This window comes from Trachemys scripta, chromosome 2, assembly GCF_013100865.1.
Source record: "Trachemys scripta elegans isolate TJP31775 chromosome 2, CAS_Tse_1.0, whole genome shotgun sequence".
Classification (NCBI taxonomy): domain Eukaryota; kingdom Metazoa; phylum Chordata; order Testudines; family Emydidae; genus Trachemys; species Trachemys scripta.
In genome coordinates, this window is record NC_048299.1 from 57040251 (window position 1) to 57057325 (window position 17075).

General features: G+C 40.8%; 1 protein-coding gene across 1 annotated transcript in view; it reads left to right on the forward strand.

The window, feature by feature from the left end:
- DNAH11 (dynein axonemal heavy chain 11) overlaps positions 1–17075 on the forward strand; it is a 294982-nt gene that overhangs the window by 31061 nt on the left and 246846 nt on the right. Inside the window, exons 6-8 of the mRNA XM_034759480.1 lie at positions 1932–2143; positions 7095–7328; positions 9289–9456. Coding sequence (XP_034615371.1) covers positions 1932–2143; positions 7095–7328; positions 9289–9456 — 614 coding nt within the window. The remainder of the gene's footprint in view (positions 1–1931; positions 2144–7094; positions 7329–9288; positions 9457–17075) is intronic.

Genomic DNA, 17075 nt, shown 5'->3' on the forward strand with positions numbered 1-17075 from the left:
AAATGGTGGGTGCTAAGCACCCACTGGCAGTCCTCTATCAGCCTCTCCTTCCTTCCCTAGTGCAACCTGTGCAGGAGGCTCTGGGTGGGAAGGAGCAAGGACATGGTGCGCTCGGGGTGGCGGCAGAATGGGGTGGGAAGAGGTGGTGGGGCAGGAAGAGGCGGGATGGGAGTGGAATGGGGGCAGGGCCTGGGGCAGAGCCAGGGGTCGAGCACCACCCAGCACATTGGAAAGTCAGCGCCTGTGGCACTTACCCAGAACTGAGTTCTGGCACATGTGGTTCTTCCCTTCGGGCATCTGTGACCAATGGTGAATATAGTGTGACAGCCCTCCTATAGCATTTATTTTAACAGTTGGAACAAAGTGTCAGAGAAAAACTATTTTAAAACCACCAACAGTCCACATGCACGTCTATCTTACGTGAAGTCTTTCGAGCCCCTGATGATAACTTAGGCAGGCCTAACCTCTTCAGAATCCTGAGTGGTATGCAGGGTATATCTACTCTTCCAGTTGAAGGTGTAAATTCCAGCTTGAGGAGATGTATCCCCACTAGCTTTGTTGATCTAGCACAGTGAAAATAGAGTGTAGCTGTGTCAGCATGAGTGATGGGAGGGACTAGCTGCCCTGAGTACATTATAGCATCTTGGGTGGGTATGTTTGGGGCGGCTACACTCCTTTGTGGACTGGCTCTATCAGAGCTAGTGTGGGTACGTCTCCTCATGCTGGAATTTACACTTCGAGCGTGAAGTGTCAACATGGCATCCTTAGGCTGGCTCCCCCGAACACTTCTCCCATCTTTTAAGAGTCCCTTTTTTAAACTGCTGTAGTCCTTTTGGTCTTTGGTGTGTGCAGGCCTTTTCCAATCATGGCATTGTCTCAAAACATCCTTCAGACGTTGGGGATGAAGCGGTTTAAGTTCCCTCACAGCCCCTTGTTACATTAACCCAATATATTCATATACCATTCCAATAACTAGGTCAACATTCAGTATTCATACATTATTATGACAGTTCCTACTCTATCATACAGAGCAGTTCCTACTCCATCACATAGTGTGTCACACAATGGGCTCTACTCTGGTGAAAATATCCTCAGTAGTTGTTATCCCATTGAGGATTTACAAACCTCTGGAGTACAAGGTCACAGAGGCCTTTCCCTATGTTAAAGGACTGCTTATGGGACTGCCAAAGCTTGCTCCCTTTTCAAAGATAGTCACAGATCCTGCCAGTTGGGCTCATGGGAACAATGTTGGTATGGCATGTTGTGTCCCTTGATACCCTAATGCAAAGGGGATAGGAAGGGAGACTTCTTTCTTGACTGTCTGACTTTGCTGATAGAGACAGGAACACACAAACACACTGCTCTATGCCAGTGAGCATGGTTTGGAAATATGCCACTTCTCCAACAAACACAGTTTTTAAAAAAGACTACAGGCCTCTGACTTGTCCCTCTTGCTGGAATTGCACATGCCTATTACTTAAAATGTAGGTCTGCAGTAACTTCTGCGTCACTCCAAGCTGGTTGGCTGAGGCGGGGGAACAAACAGACAGAAAAGAAAGAGTTGTGATGCACAGATCCCTAACTCCCAGCAGTAGAACTGGTGAATGGGGAGTTGTCTGAGCCTTGTGCTGTGTGGTTGAGCTTCTGTGCCTTCACCACAATATTGTCTCATGCCCCAGAAACCTACATATATTTCTCCCTGGATAAAGACTGTTGTCACTTTATATCTGTGGGGAAAAAATAAAATTGATTAAATTTACAAAGTTACACTCTCCGCCATTGACACTGATAAGCCTTCTAATTTTTACAGTTATTGCATTGAAAATATATTCCTTTTAGGCTAGAATAATTTTTCATTCCTCAATGTAAACAAGCTGATTTAGAAACAATCATATCTAAGGTTTTATCATTTTCTTTTTTTCTTTTTACAGCACTTATGGAAGCCCAAGATATTGAACTGTACCTGAGACCACTGAGAAGACCCATTCAGTTTCTTCAGGAGACAGAATTCCCCAAGATCCATGCTTTAATTCCCCCTTTGTTTCACACCATCTGCCTGATCTGGAGTCACTCCCAGTTTTACAGTGTGCCGGCACGAATAATAGTTCTACTGCAAGAGTTCTGCAATCTGTTCATTGACCAGGTAGCTGAAAATATAAATCATAAAATATATGTACCTAGTAAATAAGGGCCAGTCAATAAATGGTATGCTAATAACAAAAGAATATGAATTTAGCCTGTGTTAGTTAGTTTTTCTAATAAATAGCACAATTAGAACATTAATCATGTTTCTGCAGAAATCTCAAATTACCATTTCACTACTAAACTTGCAGCACAGCCAAATAATTAGAACTATCAGTGCTGCCATTTCACAAGTTCTTTGTTAAAAAATGCAATAATCTCTTTGCATAAAGAAGAAAATGTATTCTTCAAAAATCATGCAGCGCTCGGTAAGTTGTTTCTTCTGTTGCGAGGCAGGTCTAATGTCTCTTTTCTTAGCAGGTATAATGAAAACTATTTGCTTTATCAAATTGCAAACTTGTGATAAGAGCTATTCAAATCAAGAAAATATGGAATTGGTAAGCAAATTGTCAGTGAGTGACTTTGAAATGCTGCATTTTCTATACTCCCACAATCAATAAACCCTCCCTATTTAGCAGGGAAAGTCCCACTAATGTAACACATCCTGATCCTTTCCCACTTTTTCCATCCAAACATCTTTCCTAGCCCAACATATCTGAGTGGCGCTAAGACGTGTTCATAGTGGTATCTTTTAAATATAGCCATTTCTTGAGGTCCAGTGTTGTGGACACTGTTCTTCTGGCCAAGCAAATACAGGACTTCTTTCAAAAACAGTCAATTGCATTTGTTAATTGGCCAAAAAAAGTCACCTTTTGAGGAGCATAAGAGAAACTGACACTCCCTAGACTACTTCCGAGCATGAGTGCACAGCTGCCACAGCATTCTAATCTCCTGCTGGCCAGGGAATGAGAGATGAAGAAACTGATTCTCCTTTCACACTAGACATTACTCCTGATTTATGCCACAAAGACAGAGACTTGTCAGAACAGGGAGCAGGACCACTAGGAGACAGTCTGGGAGGACCAAATGTACTGTTGCTGGTGTAATATTTGCATTTCATGTTTACAGTAGAATTGCAGTGGTGCTTAGCTTTTCTCAGAAAAAAACTGGTGTGAGCACCTGTGCCCCAGAAGAAAATATATAGTTATTTTTGTGAATGCAAGATGTGGTACCAGCGTGACAGAGGGTAACAACAGTGGCTGCTGTGCCAGTATGCACTCATGTAGCCAAGCCTTGGGAGGAGAATTGGGTTCCAGAAATCTACTTTGTCTCCCACATTAAACAACACTATGCAACTGAGCCTTCCCTGTCTATTTTTATTTATAGAATAGATTTTCAGTGGCCTGTTCCCATTTTGTCATGCCTTCATTTTTCCATGCCATCTCCTTCCCTGCTACTATGTTTATGCTGGATTCTGGAAGGTTGAGTTACAAAGTTTGAATGTTCATGTTTCCATTGAAGCTTTCCTGAGTGCTCTAGATTTCCTGTAGTGTCTATTACTACATTCTGCCTTTTTTATTTTGTATTTACTGAGTAATTAATCTAGTCTTACTATTGCTACCAACATGGTTTTTAAAATAAAAAAACATATGCTAAAAGCAGAGGCCACAGAAACCACAGTATCTATGAATGCTCCAAACACAGAAGACAAATTCTATTTAAAAAGGAAAACTGTTAGTAGCCTAGTGTTAATGATGTAGGTGCGATTCTGTTTCACTTCTTAATTCTGATCTCTGACAGAATGTGCAGCAACACTTAGAACCAGTTAGAAGTGATGCTGACTGACTTGAAAGGAAACCTCAAAGAATATATGGCCACTTCTATGTTGGCTGCAAAGTAAGGCATGGAGAGTGTTGGAGTTAAAGATGAAAAATAACTGGGGGTGGGAGTATAATGCTTTATCTATTTGTGAGAGAGGAGTGGTGAGGGAGTGAGGAAAAATAAAAGCGAGATGGCAGCAGAGCCGGGATTTTCCCAGTCTGTTGTGTAAGTAATTTCTCATTTGAAGTATACTCATTTAATAAATTCAGTTCTTAGATCTGATGTAACAACCATTAATTACAAGTTTGCATCAAATTTGAATAAGCCTGACCAGGCAAAAACAATAATGCTTTACTCTTGTATATAGACAGAGAATTTTCATCCAAGGGTGTTGGTTTATTTTCACAACACCCCAGTTATTGTTGTGATCCCCATTTTACTGTTGTGGAAACTGAGTGCCCAAAGTGGTACTGAAACTTATGGTTCAGTGGTAGGTCTGTGGATCTGTGTAGGTATCGAATTGCTTTTTGACAGTAGAACCCAGTCTGCTGTCTAACTGTGAGACCACTCTGTCTCCTGGTACTGTTCTATAGCAGTCCCATCTAGTTTTTTATAATACAGGCCTGGGTGTCCAGATATCAGGATTATTTCCAAACTCTGTCACAGACTCAATTTGTGATGTTGCGCTGCTTCATTGACCACTCTCTGCTTCAGTTTTATTATCTGTAAAACAGAGATACTAATACTTTCATATCTCACAGGTATGTTGAGACTTAATTCATTAATGCTTGTGAAGCACTTTGACATAATCTGATGGAAGGAGCTATTGAAGTACAAATTATTATTTATTATTGTTGTTTATTTATTTTAACAGTATATTTGCTTACACCAAAAGTAGATATTTTTACCATGCACTGATTTTATATTACTCAAGTCAACTGAAAGTCAAAATGGGCTTCTATCTCTGTATTTAAAATGTTTTTATCTAGTTATTTCATGCACTACTTTAGTCATTAAAGGAGTCAGTAATAATATATTTACTGTGTTATTAATTAATTGTACAATACCAGTTTTAGTAGAGTAATGCTAATAATTAAATACTTTTTCAGGGGCTTTGAATGTAACCATACACAGTCATGTAATAGCAAATATATTTATTCTCTTGAGGTTATCCGTCTAGTGAAGCCTTGATTAAATTGGTTGTACTGAATGGTTCACTAGAGCAAAGTACTTAATATGAAAATAGACAATGAGGATAAATAGTTATATACAGGAATGCTGTCAATAAGAGTTAAACTTAGCTTTGCTTTGTTGAAAAAAAAATAGTAAATTTGTAAAAAAAGAGCCTAATCTCATATTTAATACTCAGACAAAACTCTGATTCATTTCATTGGAGAATTTTGAGAATAACTTTAAATGTAATCGAGATCCCACTGGTAAAGGCTTAGTCCAGGTCACTGTTGTAATGAGCAAAATAGATAAGCAACCTTTGCGTTAGGCTACAATTTTGTTAAATTATTTCTTAGATTCGTTGGAAATTGCTTTCTATTTCACAAAGAAAATTTTTTGCTTTGCAGTTTTTCCTGTTAAAGAAAAGTTCAACTATAGTTAATTACATGATTTACTTTACTACTTATTTAAAAATATCTATAGCTAGAAAACTAATATCTTGAAACCTCGGTAATTCTATCCAGAGTCTATATGCAAAATTATTCCAAAAACAATGTTAGAATGTGAAGATTGCAAAGTCAAGTATTCAAAAGTTAGGAAATATCAGAATTAAGATTGCTTGTGCAACCTTTGTGTGTTTGTGTTATGATACACCCTTTAATTACATGATTATTAACTATTTTGTACACAGTTAGAACTTTGGGATGGAGGAGTTCTGGGTTCAATTTAGACTTGAGGGGAGTGTTCTCTAGTGGTTAGACCCTTTTGCTCCCGCCACGCCCAGCCTGTCCCTTTCTCTCTCTGCTCCTGTCCCCCCAACCTATTCCTGTTCTCCCTTCTCTTATCCCTTTTCCTGCTCCTGCTGCTCTGCTTCTAACCCGTCTGCATTTGAGTCAGGATACTTCCTCCTTCTCCAAAGGTGAAAGGTTGAGAGAATTTTGCTTCTACCCTCTAACAAGGCTCTATTGAGCATGTGCAAATGGCGATTTCCCAAGGTTTATAATTTGGTCAGATTTGGCTGCATTTTCAGTGAGAAAACAAAAGACAATTTGGTGACATCCGTTGCCAAATTTTTGGTCCCTGCTATAAAGAACAGAAGTGCTAGAGCATCTCAATGAAACACTTGTAAGAATTTTTTAACTTGAACAAAACAATGTCTTTATTTCACATTTAGAAATGACAGAACCATTTTTGCAGAACTTGAATAAATGAATAAACATTCAGTCTTAGCCTATATGGAAAGCTTCATCTTGAACCATTAAAGTTTTGTAAAGTTATAAGTAGCAGAGTCTAATAATGGGAAGTGTTGGGCAACATTATTATAGGTGTCAAGTATCATAGGGGTAGCCATGTTAGTCTGGATCTGTAAAAAGCGACAAAGAGTCCTGTGGCACCTTATAGGCTGCCAGCTCTGCCTATAATAAAACAATTACTGTGACATAGCTATTTCTGGTTTTCATTTTGAATAGCTAAAGAGTCCATGAATGAGCCCTCTTTAAAAATTAAAATAAAAAAAAAAGCTCCAGTAATGTATAAAATAAAAGTCATACCAGTCTGAGGCTGGCAGTTCTAACTGTGTGTGTAATAAAGATTAGAGAGCTAAGATAGGAATTTATCAATAAACAGAGAAATCTGTCTCTAATATTAAGTAATATTTTTCCAAGTGTTGCTGATCTGTTTTTGTTTGTGTTTTTTTGCCCATTATGAAAAAACCACTGCACTGTCACTGTGTACAAAGATAGCACGCCAGGGCTGGCTTGATTCCATGGGTTATGTGACAAATTTGACATTTTGAGGACATGATATGCTGCAGCAAATATTGATTTTTTTTAAACACGTTTTTGTTTAAATCATCTGAAATGTAACTTGGGAAAATTGACAAGCTAGAATTTTTAGGCCTAACAATTTAAAATTATTAATATATTAATATATAAATATTAAAATTAATTTAAATATTATTAGAACTTGCATAGAGAGTAAGAAGTGTCTTTTTGACTGAAGTCATGGCTAGCTATGATAAGCAGTGACTTTTTTGGTCTTCCCCTATCATCTTTTTTTTTTTTTTTTTTTTTAAATTCTAGGCTAGATCATACCTCTCACCAGAAGATCTTTTGAAAGGAGAAATTGAAGAAACATTGGAACATGTGCAAATAGCTGTAAATACCTTAAGGAGCTTTAAGAATTTCTTCTTTAGCCACAGAGAAAAGTTGGCAAGTTATTTCACCAATGGCAAGGAATTTAAACCGTGGGATTTCCAATCTAATATGGTGTTTGCCAGATTTGACCTATTTCTCAACCGCTTAGTGAAAATTGAGGTATTATTTACAATTTGCAATTATATTTATCCATTTTTCAAGCAGTGTAGATTATCTGAGAATGCCTGCACCACATCTGAAGTTGGGGGACATTGTCCAGGCTTGCTGGAGGAAGGTAGCAATGCTTTGAGTGGTGGTGGTGGGGGGGAATTCAGAAATTGCAGCAAAAAGGTGGGTGGGGTCAGCTTGGCCACACTGACTCATCCCCTGGGAACATAGGGCAAAAAGTTTAAAAGGTGAAAGCCCAGGCATTAGAAGCCCTTTCTCCAGGCAGCAGGCAAGGCAGCACCCATCCTTCCTCCCTCCCCTTGAGGTGGCGAATATCAGGTTTGGTCAGGACCTGCAGTTGGCATTGCGCTTGTCACTTCTTTTAGAGTGCCTCGGAAGGAATTTTTCTCACCACCAGATTGGCCTAAGTGGAGTGGATTTTTTCTGCCTTCCCCACAGTGGGAAGTGTGGGCGGATGTCCAGTGGAGGTACTCCATTGGGAAGGCATCCAGTGACCAGATAAATGGCCTGGTAAAGGACTTAAAAAGGAGGTGCTGATTAAAGGAATGGAATGTGGGGGAGGGCGGGGGGAGGTTCGGGGCTCCTGTGATTGGTATGGCAGGGAGCCAAGCCCTCTATCTTATAGCCCACCTTAACCCCCCTATGGGGGGGGGGTTAATGGTAAAGTCCAAGCCATGGGTTGTCTGGGGGACCTGGATGGAAAATGAAGGGGGCTGGTGGAAGTCCTGAGTAGTTGTTTGAATGAACATGGAGTTGCCTGCTGCACTGTACACTTTTATCTGCCTGATAGTCCCAGACACCTCTAATAATAAAGTTGTGGCCTGATTAAATCCATATCAAGTGTCTCCTGTCCTCCTTTCAGATAGCCGGACAAACTTGTTTTCTTTTATTCCTGAAAATAGTTGGAAGTTTGTGTGACGGGTTCGGTCACAGAGACCCCCTTGGGACTGTCACCTGATGTGCTGAAACTACCTCTGAGCCCGGAAGGGAATAGGGACAGAAAAGTAAGGATACTGGGAGGGTGTGTAACCAGAGACAAACAGGGATTTTACATGTACTGCCTCTGCCATGGACAGTGTCCAAGACTCTGGCAGTAAGTTCAGGAGGAGAGTGTGACGTTGCACTCCATATGTTTTATGGAAATATAAGTGTGGATATGCTGTAACTGGAATATGCTTCATGCAAAAGGTCTCTTGTAAGGTATCATTACAAAGCATATGATCTACCGAGTGTGTTCATCCTATTTGTTTGCATGCACTATTTCTATGTCTGGAGTCCCAAGCCATCAGAGAAAACGGGCTCAGAGGTAGTTTCAGCACATCAGTGACAGTCCCAAGGGGGTCTCTGTGACCGAACCCATCACAGTATGCATTTCTAAATACATTATCAAACAGTTCCCTTAATCTCTCTGGGATACAAGACACTTATTTCCTTCATGTGAAATTGGAGAACATAGAAATTAAATTTAATTTGGCACAGACTACAAAGAAGATGACACTAGGTTCAGCCTTACTTCTCTGAATAAAATTTATGTTTAACTTTCATGTTAACATTTTGTTGCGCATAATGACAAGAAATCAACACATTATACATGAAAGTGTTTGTTTATATTCCACTAATTCTTTCTACCTGGATGCTGATGAAATTAAAACAAATTTTACAGTTATGTATTTGGATTGGATAATTTTAATTTTGTTTCCACTTGGGTTATAATCCTGTGAGTGACCCTCTGCGTAGATGAACCCTGTGTCTACATGCAGTCAGTTGGAGAATCTGGACCTTTCTTTTTTACATCCTGGTTACTCAAAGCCGTGCAGATTTTAACTCCATTTTTGTTTTTGTTTGTTGTTTTGGTCAAAATGAGTCAAACCAGGCAAAAATGTCTCAAATATGATAGTTTCCATTGTTTTGTGTTAAGGCACATAGTTAATTATGTTTTTCAATGATTTAGGATATCTTTGTTATCATGTTGGAATTTCAAAAACTGGAAAAGCTGGAGTTTGGTGGAGTCAAGGGGAAAACTTTGAGTGAACAAATCTACAGGATGAATGAAGAATTTATAGAAAGCTGTAAAGTTTTTAAGGAGAAAACATATGACCCTTCAGATTACAATAATGTGGTAATGTTGCACTTTTCATATTGGTGTTTCTTAATTTTTTTCTTAACAGTTATGAAAAGATTTAATGGTTGTGAAAGTGAAAAATTTATTAGAGCCAGGCAGAATATAGGTAGGCATTATACAGATTTCCCAAGCAACTTTGCTAATGCACCCAGGACTTGACCTCCATCACTTCTTGCTATTCTATACTTGTCTTCTCAAGAGCAGTTTTCCTTGTGTTTTCTCCTAGCTGAATTCTTTGGAGACTTTATGAGGTGCACAAGTGTCGAAAAAGCATCTATCAGGATCTTTTGAGGATTTGAACATTGGTCTTCAGGGGGACTCCACCCACTACCTGTGGAGATGGGACACCCTGGGTCCAGTACCCCTTCTCCAATGACTCTTGTTGAACAAAGGATAAAGAGAGACTGCGGCAGCCTCCCCATCAGTATCTTCCATGGCTAAATTGTTAGAGCACTCTTCTGAGTCATGTGGGAGAGCCCTGTTCAAATCTTTTCCCCCGCTCAGGTAGAGAGGGGAATTGAACCTGGTCTCCCACATCCCAGCTGAGAGCTCTAACCACTGGGCTAAAAGTGATAAGGGGGGAAGTGGTATCACCACTGCTTCCTGCCACTACAAGATTTTTAATGGGACTCAATCCAGTAGGTGGCCTCTGAACACACTTGCTAAATCAGGCCCTATTGGTGAGAGAGGCACTCCTCTGCCTGTCTTCCCCTGGTTCCTGGATTACACTGGGGCTTAATGGGAGATAGGCATCGAGATGCCTAGAGTGAGGTAGCAGAGTACAGGCCCAAAGGTAGAAACTTAGGTGCCCAGGGAACTTTTACCCTGAAAACTTACTCACTGAGTGAGTTTAGGCACCTACGGGGTTAAGGGGCAGCTGAATGGGGACTTTGTGGATCTCAGTAGTCTCTAAGTACCTTAGTGGATTAGAGCCTTTGTCAGTTTGATAGATTCTGATTGCATGGTTCTACTCTGACCAAATGGCATTTTGAGTTTCCATGTTTCTCGCTTCATGAAGCCAAATCAAGTGGGAAATGATGGTCCTATTGAAGTCAATGGACTTACCAATGACTTCAATAGGGCCAGGATTTCACCACAAGTGTTATCAGTTTACAAGGTAAGAGGTTTTCTAACACCACCCCTGCAAACTCTACTTGCATTCTGAAAGTGAAAATAAGCTTTTTTTCTTTCTCTTCTGTCTTCACCAGTAATAAAAATTCTGCATACCCAAATTATAACCTAGCTACATTTGTGTAACTCCTCTGTTTTCAGATTATGGCCATCATGACATCTGTTGCAACCCACTGCCGTCATTGTGTTTGTACAGGTGCAAATGATTGGAATTTAGGTTTCCTTTATCCTCCTTGTGGGTGCTGCAGGGCTTTCAGCAGTAGAGCTCACTTGTTAATTATTTTTGTCACTAAAGTAGGCAGCTAGAACTCTGAATGCACACAGGGAGCACATCTTTTGGGTAAGCAGATTCCCTTTTTACAGACACTGTTTAGTACAGAACAAAATATTAAGATTATGCAAATGATTTCATATATATATTAATAGGGGATGGAAGAAAATGAGGTACTATGAATCATGGTGATTTTTGCAAATATCTGAAATATTTTAGATTTGTTTTTAATTGTAAAAAAATTGCAAAAATCATGCAAGTATAATTTGAAATGTATTAGGTTTTATTTTTCTAACTTTTTTACTATATTAACATTCATAAGGCAAAAGCCTGAGCCTACTGAAATCAATGGAAGTTTTGCAATTAACTTCAGCAGGATCAGGATTTCATCTACAATATGCATATTGCAAAATATTCTGTTTGATTAGAATAATGAAACCATTCTTATTAAGATCAGGCTAAAATTCTGGCAAAATATTAGGACCAGATTCTAGTCCCATTAAGGCTATTTTGCACTCCATGAAAGCCTTAAAGCCATTCTGGAAAAAAGAGCTGGTTGTTATGACTCTTATGATACCTCTCTCCTAGCCCTAAGTGATGGTGATTTGAGAGAGCATGAGCATGGCCAGGGGTGGCTCTATGTTTTTGCCGCCCCAAGCACGGCAGTCAGTTCGGCAGCATGCCTGCGGGTGGTCCGCGGTCACGCAGATTCGGCAGCGGTTCTGCGGGTGATCTGCCGGTCCCGCGGCTTCGGTGTACCCACCATCGAATTGCTGCCGAAACCACGGGACTGGCGGACCTCCCGCAGAAACGCTGCCGAAGGCCGCCTGACTGCCGCCCTCACAGCGACTGGCAGGCCGCCCCCTGCGGCTTACCGCCCCAGGCACGCGCTTGCTGCGCTGGTGCCTGGAGCCGCCCCTGAGCATGGCTGGAGCACTGCTGTGTTCTGACAATCTTTTGTATCCCCAGCATGGTTCAGAACCACGTTGCCCCAGACTCCGGGCTGTGTGCAGTTTGCACTATCTAACCTTCAACTTGTATTCCCCTGCCCCTTTTAAAATATTTATTGAATGCTCCCTGTATTAACAGGTATAAAAATGTGATTAAACATTAAAGTTTCTTTAATAAAGGTTCTAAACCTTAATTAAAATGCAGCTATTGTCACGTCTCACAAAATGGAGATTGCAAGTTGTTATAAGTTAATCAGTTGTTAAGGCATTGATTCCTTATTTAGTGACTATGCAAAGGCAGCATTCGCAGTGTATCTCAGAACACTCATTCTATATTTAAAGCCTATTGACTTTTCAGCTTAGTGCTAACTCAAGCATAGTCAAAAAGTATTAACTTTCTTTTTTTATGGTGAGCATTCTTACTTTTGTAGGCAGCCTTAGCGTTGACTGAAGAGACAAAAAAGTAAGACCAAGCTGCAATTAGCTGTAATGTTTTTCTTGTCATCACTAAAACATTACTTTTATTCAGGTTTTCAGGACATGTTTGCCTTTGGGTTTTGTAATGCTAACAAGAGCTTTAATAAACAATAGCTGTCCGGGTAAAGCTAATGTGTGTGCAGAAGCTTCAAAGTTCATACTATTCATTGCACAATATATAAGCTATGTCAAGCTATTTCCTCACAAATGTTCTACAGGCATCTCAATACACAGCATATTGCACATGGCTAGTTAATATATAAATTATTGGAAATTCAAGAACTTCTTCAAATGATCAGTTTTGTTGACATGACTCATGATTCTGTTCTCAATCGAGACCAAAGAAAATGTTTTTCGTTCTTGGAGCACAAATCTAGGCTACTTACCGTAATCTGATATAGGAATATGCCACATCTCATTGATAGAAACATATTTGAGTTTCTCTAATTGTCTAGATGTGGGATAATACATATAGTTCCCCTCCCCCATTTGTTTTCATCTCATTTGATTGTTGTATGTTAAGGTGCTATTTTTGGAGATTATAAAGAAAGAACTAAAAAGACAAGAAATGATTTAAAACTTTTTTTCTGAAGATGTCTGATTTAATTTAGCTTCCTATCTTGTGCACAGTCCGTTACCTTTTCTTATTCTTTTTGCTTTACTTCCAGCATCTATCAAAGATGCATTGCTGGACTTGCTTATACTGTCAGCGACCCCAGATAGCCAACATTTGTGAGACTTAATTAATCTAATTAACATTTGTGTAAATCAAATTTTTTAAATGTGTAAAAAATATTCAAAAAATGTAATTTTTATTGTGACTATGACTATACTTGCAGCTGCATGTGACTTAGAGAAAATCTTGCTAAAAAGATATTGCAGTTTTTCTCAAACTGGGGTCGCCACTTGTGTAGGGAAAGCCCCTGGCGGTCCAGGCCGGTTTGTTTACCTGCCCCATCCGCAGGTACGGCCGATCGCGGCTCCCACTGGCCATGGTTCGCTGCTCCAGGCCAATGGGAACTGCTGGAAGTGGCGCGGGCCAAGGGACTTACTGGCCGCTACTTCCAGCAGCCCCCATTGGCCTGCAGCAGCGAACCACAGCCAGTGGGAGCCGTGATCGGCCGGACCTGCGGATGCGGCAGGTAAAGAAACCGGCCCGGCCTGCCAGGGGCTTTCCCTACACAAGCGGCGACCCCAGTTTGAGAAACACTGAGATATTGGAACTCCTGTCTCTGGGTTTCCATTAAGTTATAGCATGAGCAGACATTAAGGTTCTTTTTCCTGTCCAATGGTACTTTACAGAAGGTGCCCAACTCAGAACATGCTTAGGCACCATGATTGTGCAAATTAGTCTTTTGAGTCTGACAAGAACCATAATAACTTTTATTTTTTTTAAATGGTGCTAGTGACAGTGAATTTGCCTAGTTTTTTTTATTTATGATTGTGAGGTCAGTCTGCATAACTGGCCAGCCATAGATGAGGGCAAGCAATGGGGCTGCCTGCGGTGCTCTAAGCTAGAGCCTACTACTGGAATTTGGAATGTTTGCCCCCAGTTGCTTGTTTTTAGTAGATGCCAAGTTCTGCTTTGCTCAAGGCTAAGTTACACCAAAGGTCTGACAGACTGGCTTCTCAAAACTGGTATCACAGTCACATAGGGCCTGATCCTGCATCACTGAAGTTGATGGGAACTTTGCCATTGACTTCAGTGGGAGCACATCCATAGTGACTTATTTTGTTGTTGTTTTTCCTCTCGTTCTTTCCTGTCGCCCCTCCCCATCTGTACTCCAGGGAAAATATCCGGCCCTTCTGGTAACAGAGAATTGCATAATTATGTAGGATACCCTGGTTCAGGACTGGTCCAATGATTGAGCATTTGCTCTGGAGGAGGTTTTTCTTCCTCTGCAGTGGAAGGATCCTAATCACTCTGCATCAGGGTCATGCCTACACTGGGGCCAGCATAGGACACAGCAGAGGTATCTTGGGCCTCCCCTGTTCAGGGACTGCACAGATGGTGCGGCCTTTGGAGCAGCTAGGGCAGTCCTCAGAGCTTCCCTAAGTTGAGTCCCTGCTTCACTGACCCTTGTGGAGCCTACTGGGGTTCAGAACTGCCAAGTTGTGAGAACACCCCAGGCATATGTCTCGCACCTTCTGCCTTCATTGGCCCACTTTGGCTCCTCCCCAGAACGCCCCTTGCAGCTGGGAGTGTTGCAGAAGTAGAGCAGAGATAGCCATGTGAGCACAGCACATGGCCATTGGGCTTCCCTGTACCCAGCGTATTTCCCAGAGGGTGAGGTACATAATGGAAAGAGAATCCTGTCCATGAACTCTTCTCCATGGGAGGCACTCACACTTGTTCTTTAGCCAGCTGTGTTTTCAGCTGAATTACTTAGCCAAATGGGAAGTCCAAACCTATAAACAGTGCTCTGTGTAGAAAGAGCCCCAAGATATTAACCTAAACTTGAGCAATAATTAGTTAACTGTTATCTTTTAGATATTAACGGAGTACTGTGATATAGAAAGCTCTCCTATAGAAAACAATGGTTATTCTGTTGCCTAATATACAGTAGCTGCTGATTCTCTGGTTATCTTAAATAAGCATATAGTATCTTTGACTCTAACTCATTGCTTACTTAGTTGATTTGAAAGTTAATGTATTTGAGCAGAAGTTTTATGCCCTTATATCCCACTTTCTGATAAGAAGTAAAGAGATAAGCTAGGCTTGTTAAAACTTGTTGGGAACCTTGAAGGGCTAATGGCATAGAAATGAAAGTAAGGAGTAATGTTAGTTGGCACACATTCAAGAAAAACGTAGACATTTCTCTCCTTACCACACCTACCCAACAAAATATAGAACAACTCATTTTTCTTTTCTAATTTTTGTGCCATACATCCATGTATTTGGCTTAGAATAATATCACAAGTCAGTACAAATGCAATTATTAACTTTTAATCCAATTCGATTATACTGGGATTTCTTCATAAGAATTTAAAAGGATGCTGTCAAAATGTCAGAGAGAGAAAATTTTACTGTTTATTTCTATGCCTTTAAAAAGTGCCTATCCAATAGTCCCTTGTGCCTGCACATCAGTTTAAATATTACTTACAAAATTTATAATAGAGAAAGCCAGTCCAATCAATCTAGCTGCATATAGTCAGAGCACCAAAATAATCAAACAAATCTCCCATTCCCTCTCACCCACTAAATGACCTGGAAAAGGGATGGATTTTACACAATGCTCTGACATTAACAAATTAAGGTTACTTCAAACTGAGGCTGGTGGTGCAGTAAGGGGGTTAATTCAAAATTTGAGAGCAACTAAGAAAAATGTCCTGCCAGTAGCTCCTTCTCAACAGATGGCTCTAGCTTGAATACCTCTACTGGTCACAAGTGTAGAAGTACACCATGGAGTCTTTCAAGTAAGCAGGTCCCAGTCCATTGAATAGACTTTGTCAGATGCACTACTGTTACTTGTGAAAATTTTCTTCACGTTTACATTAGAGCCCACCCTCTGGTGGAAAGAGAGAATATTCATTTAACTGTGGCCTTTTTGTGACCTTTTTTGTTTGGAGCAAAGAATACACCATTGTAAAATAGAGGCTAGAAAAGCTTTTCTGAAAGCTTTTTACAAATATGTAATCAACGTGGTTATCTCCCATTTGTCAAGAGTGTGACTAAAATGAAAAGTCTTGGGAATTGTTTGGTTGATGGTGCAAATCTCCAGATTCAAGTTTAGGATTCTTTGAGGATTTTGCTGGGTTTATATGGAGCTACATATACCAGATGCTGTAGTGTACATTTCTGTAATTTGTGCATTTGCCACTGTTTTCAGTGGACAGCACTGTATCTGGTTTATCTGGAGAACAGGAATTATGCTTACTGAACACATTCACAATAACATATGTAAAACCTGAAATTTCCAATTTTTTCCTAAAAGAGAAGAGATCCTGGGTGATACCCCTTAAGCCTATCACACATGTGATCAAAAGACCCCACATTGCAGCAGTCCTTGAAGTTAAAGAAGGGTGGATGCTGCCCCCACTAGAGACTTCAATGTCAATCAGAATTTATCCAGGGCCCAATCATCAAAGGTACTTAGGCTCCTAACGTCCACTGAAATCAATGGATCTGGGCCCCAGTGATTTATCTCTATGTTAGATGCCTTGTTTGGAAGCATTTTCAGATGCTCATTCCCATATGAGTTACGCATGCTGCCTTCACTACACTTAATATCTCCCAGCGTACATCCCTCAGTGTCAAAAATATAGATTGTAATTTATTTGGCCTCTCTTTATCCTTTCCTCCCTCTTCCCAGGTTCTAATTGCCATAATTTTTGTCATCAAGTTTTTTACATGCTTTAGTGTTATTTATTGATATTTCCATCCCATTCTTCTGCAACACTGTTCTGTGAGTCTGGTCTTCTGTGAACCTATTCCAGATGGATATAAACCAGGGGTGGGCAAACTACAGCCTGTGAGCCGGATCCGGCCTGCCAGCCGTTTTAAGCTGGCCCTCGAGCTCCTGCTGCGGAGCAAGGTCTGAGGCTTGCCCTGTTCCAGCTAGATAGCAGGGTCAGGGGGCGCTCCATGCGGCTCCTGGAAACAGTGGCATGGCCCCCCTCCGGCTCCTACATGCTCCAATGCCCTCCCTCCACGGTGCTCCAAGAGCTGCTTGAGGTAAGCGTCGCCCGGAGCCTGCACCCCTGAGCCTCTCCCCATGTCCCAACCCACTGCCCCACCCCGATCCCCCTCCCACCTCTGAAACCCTCAATCCCAGCCTGGAGCACCT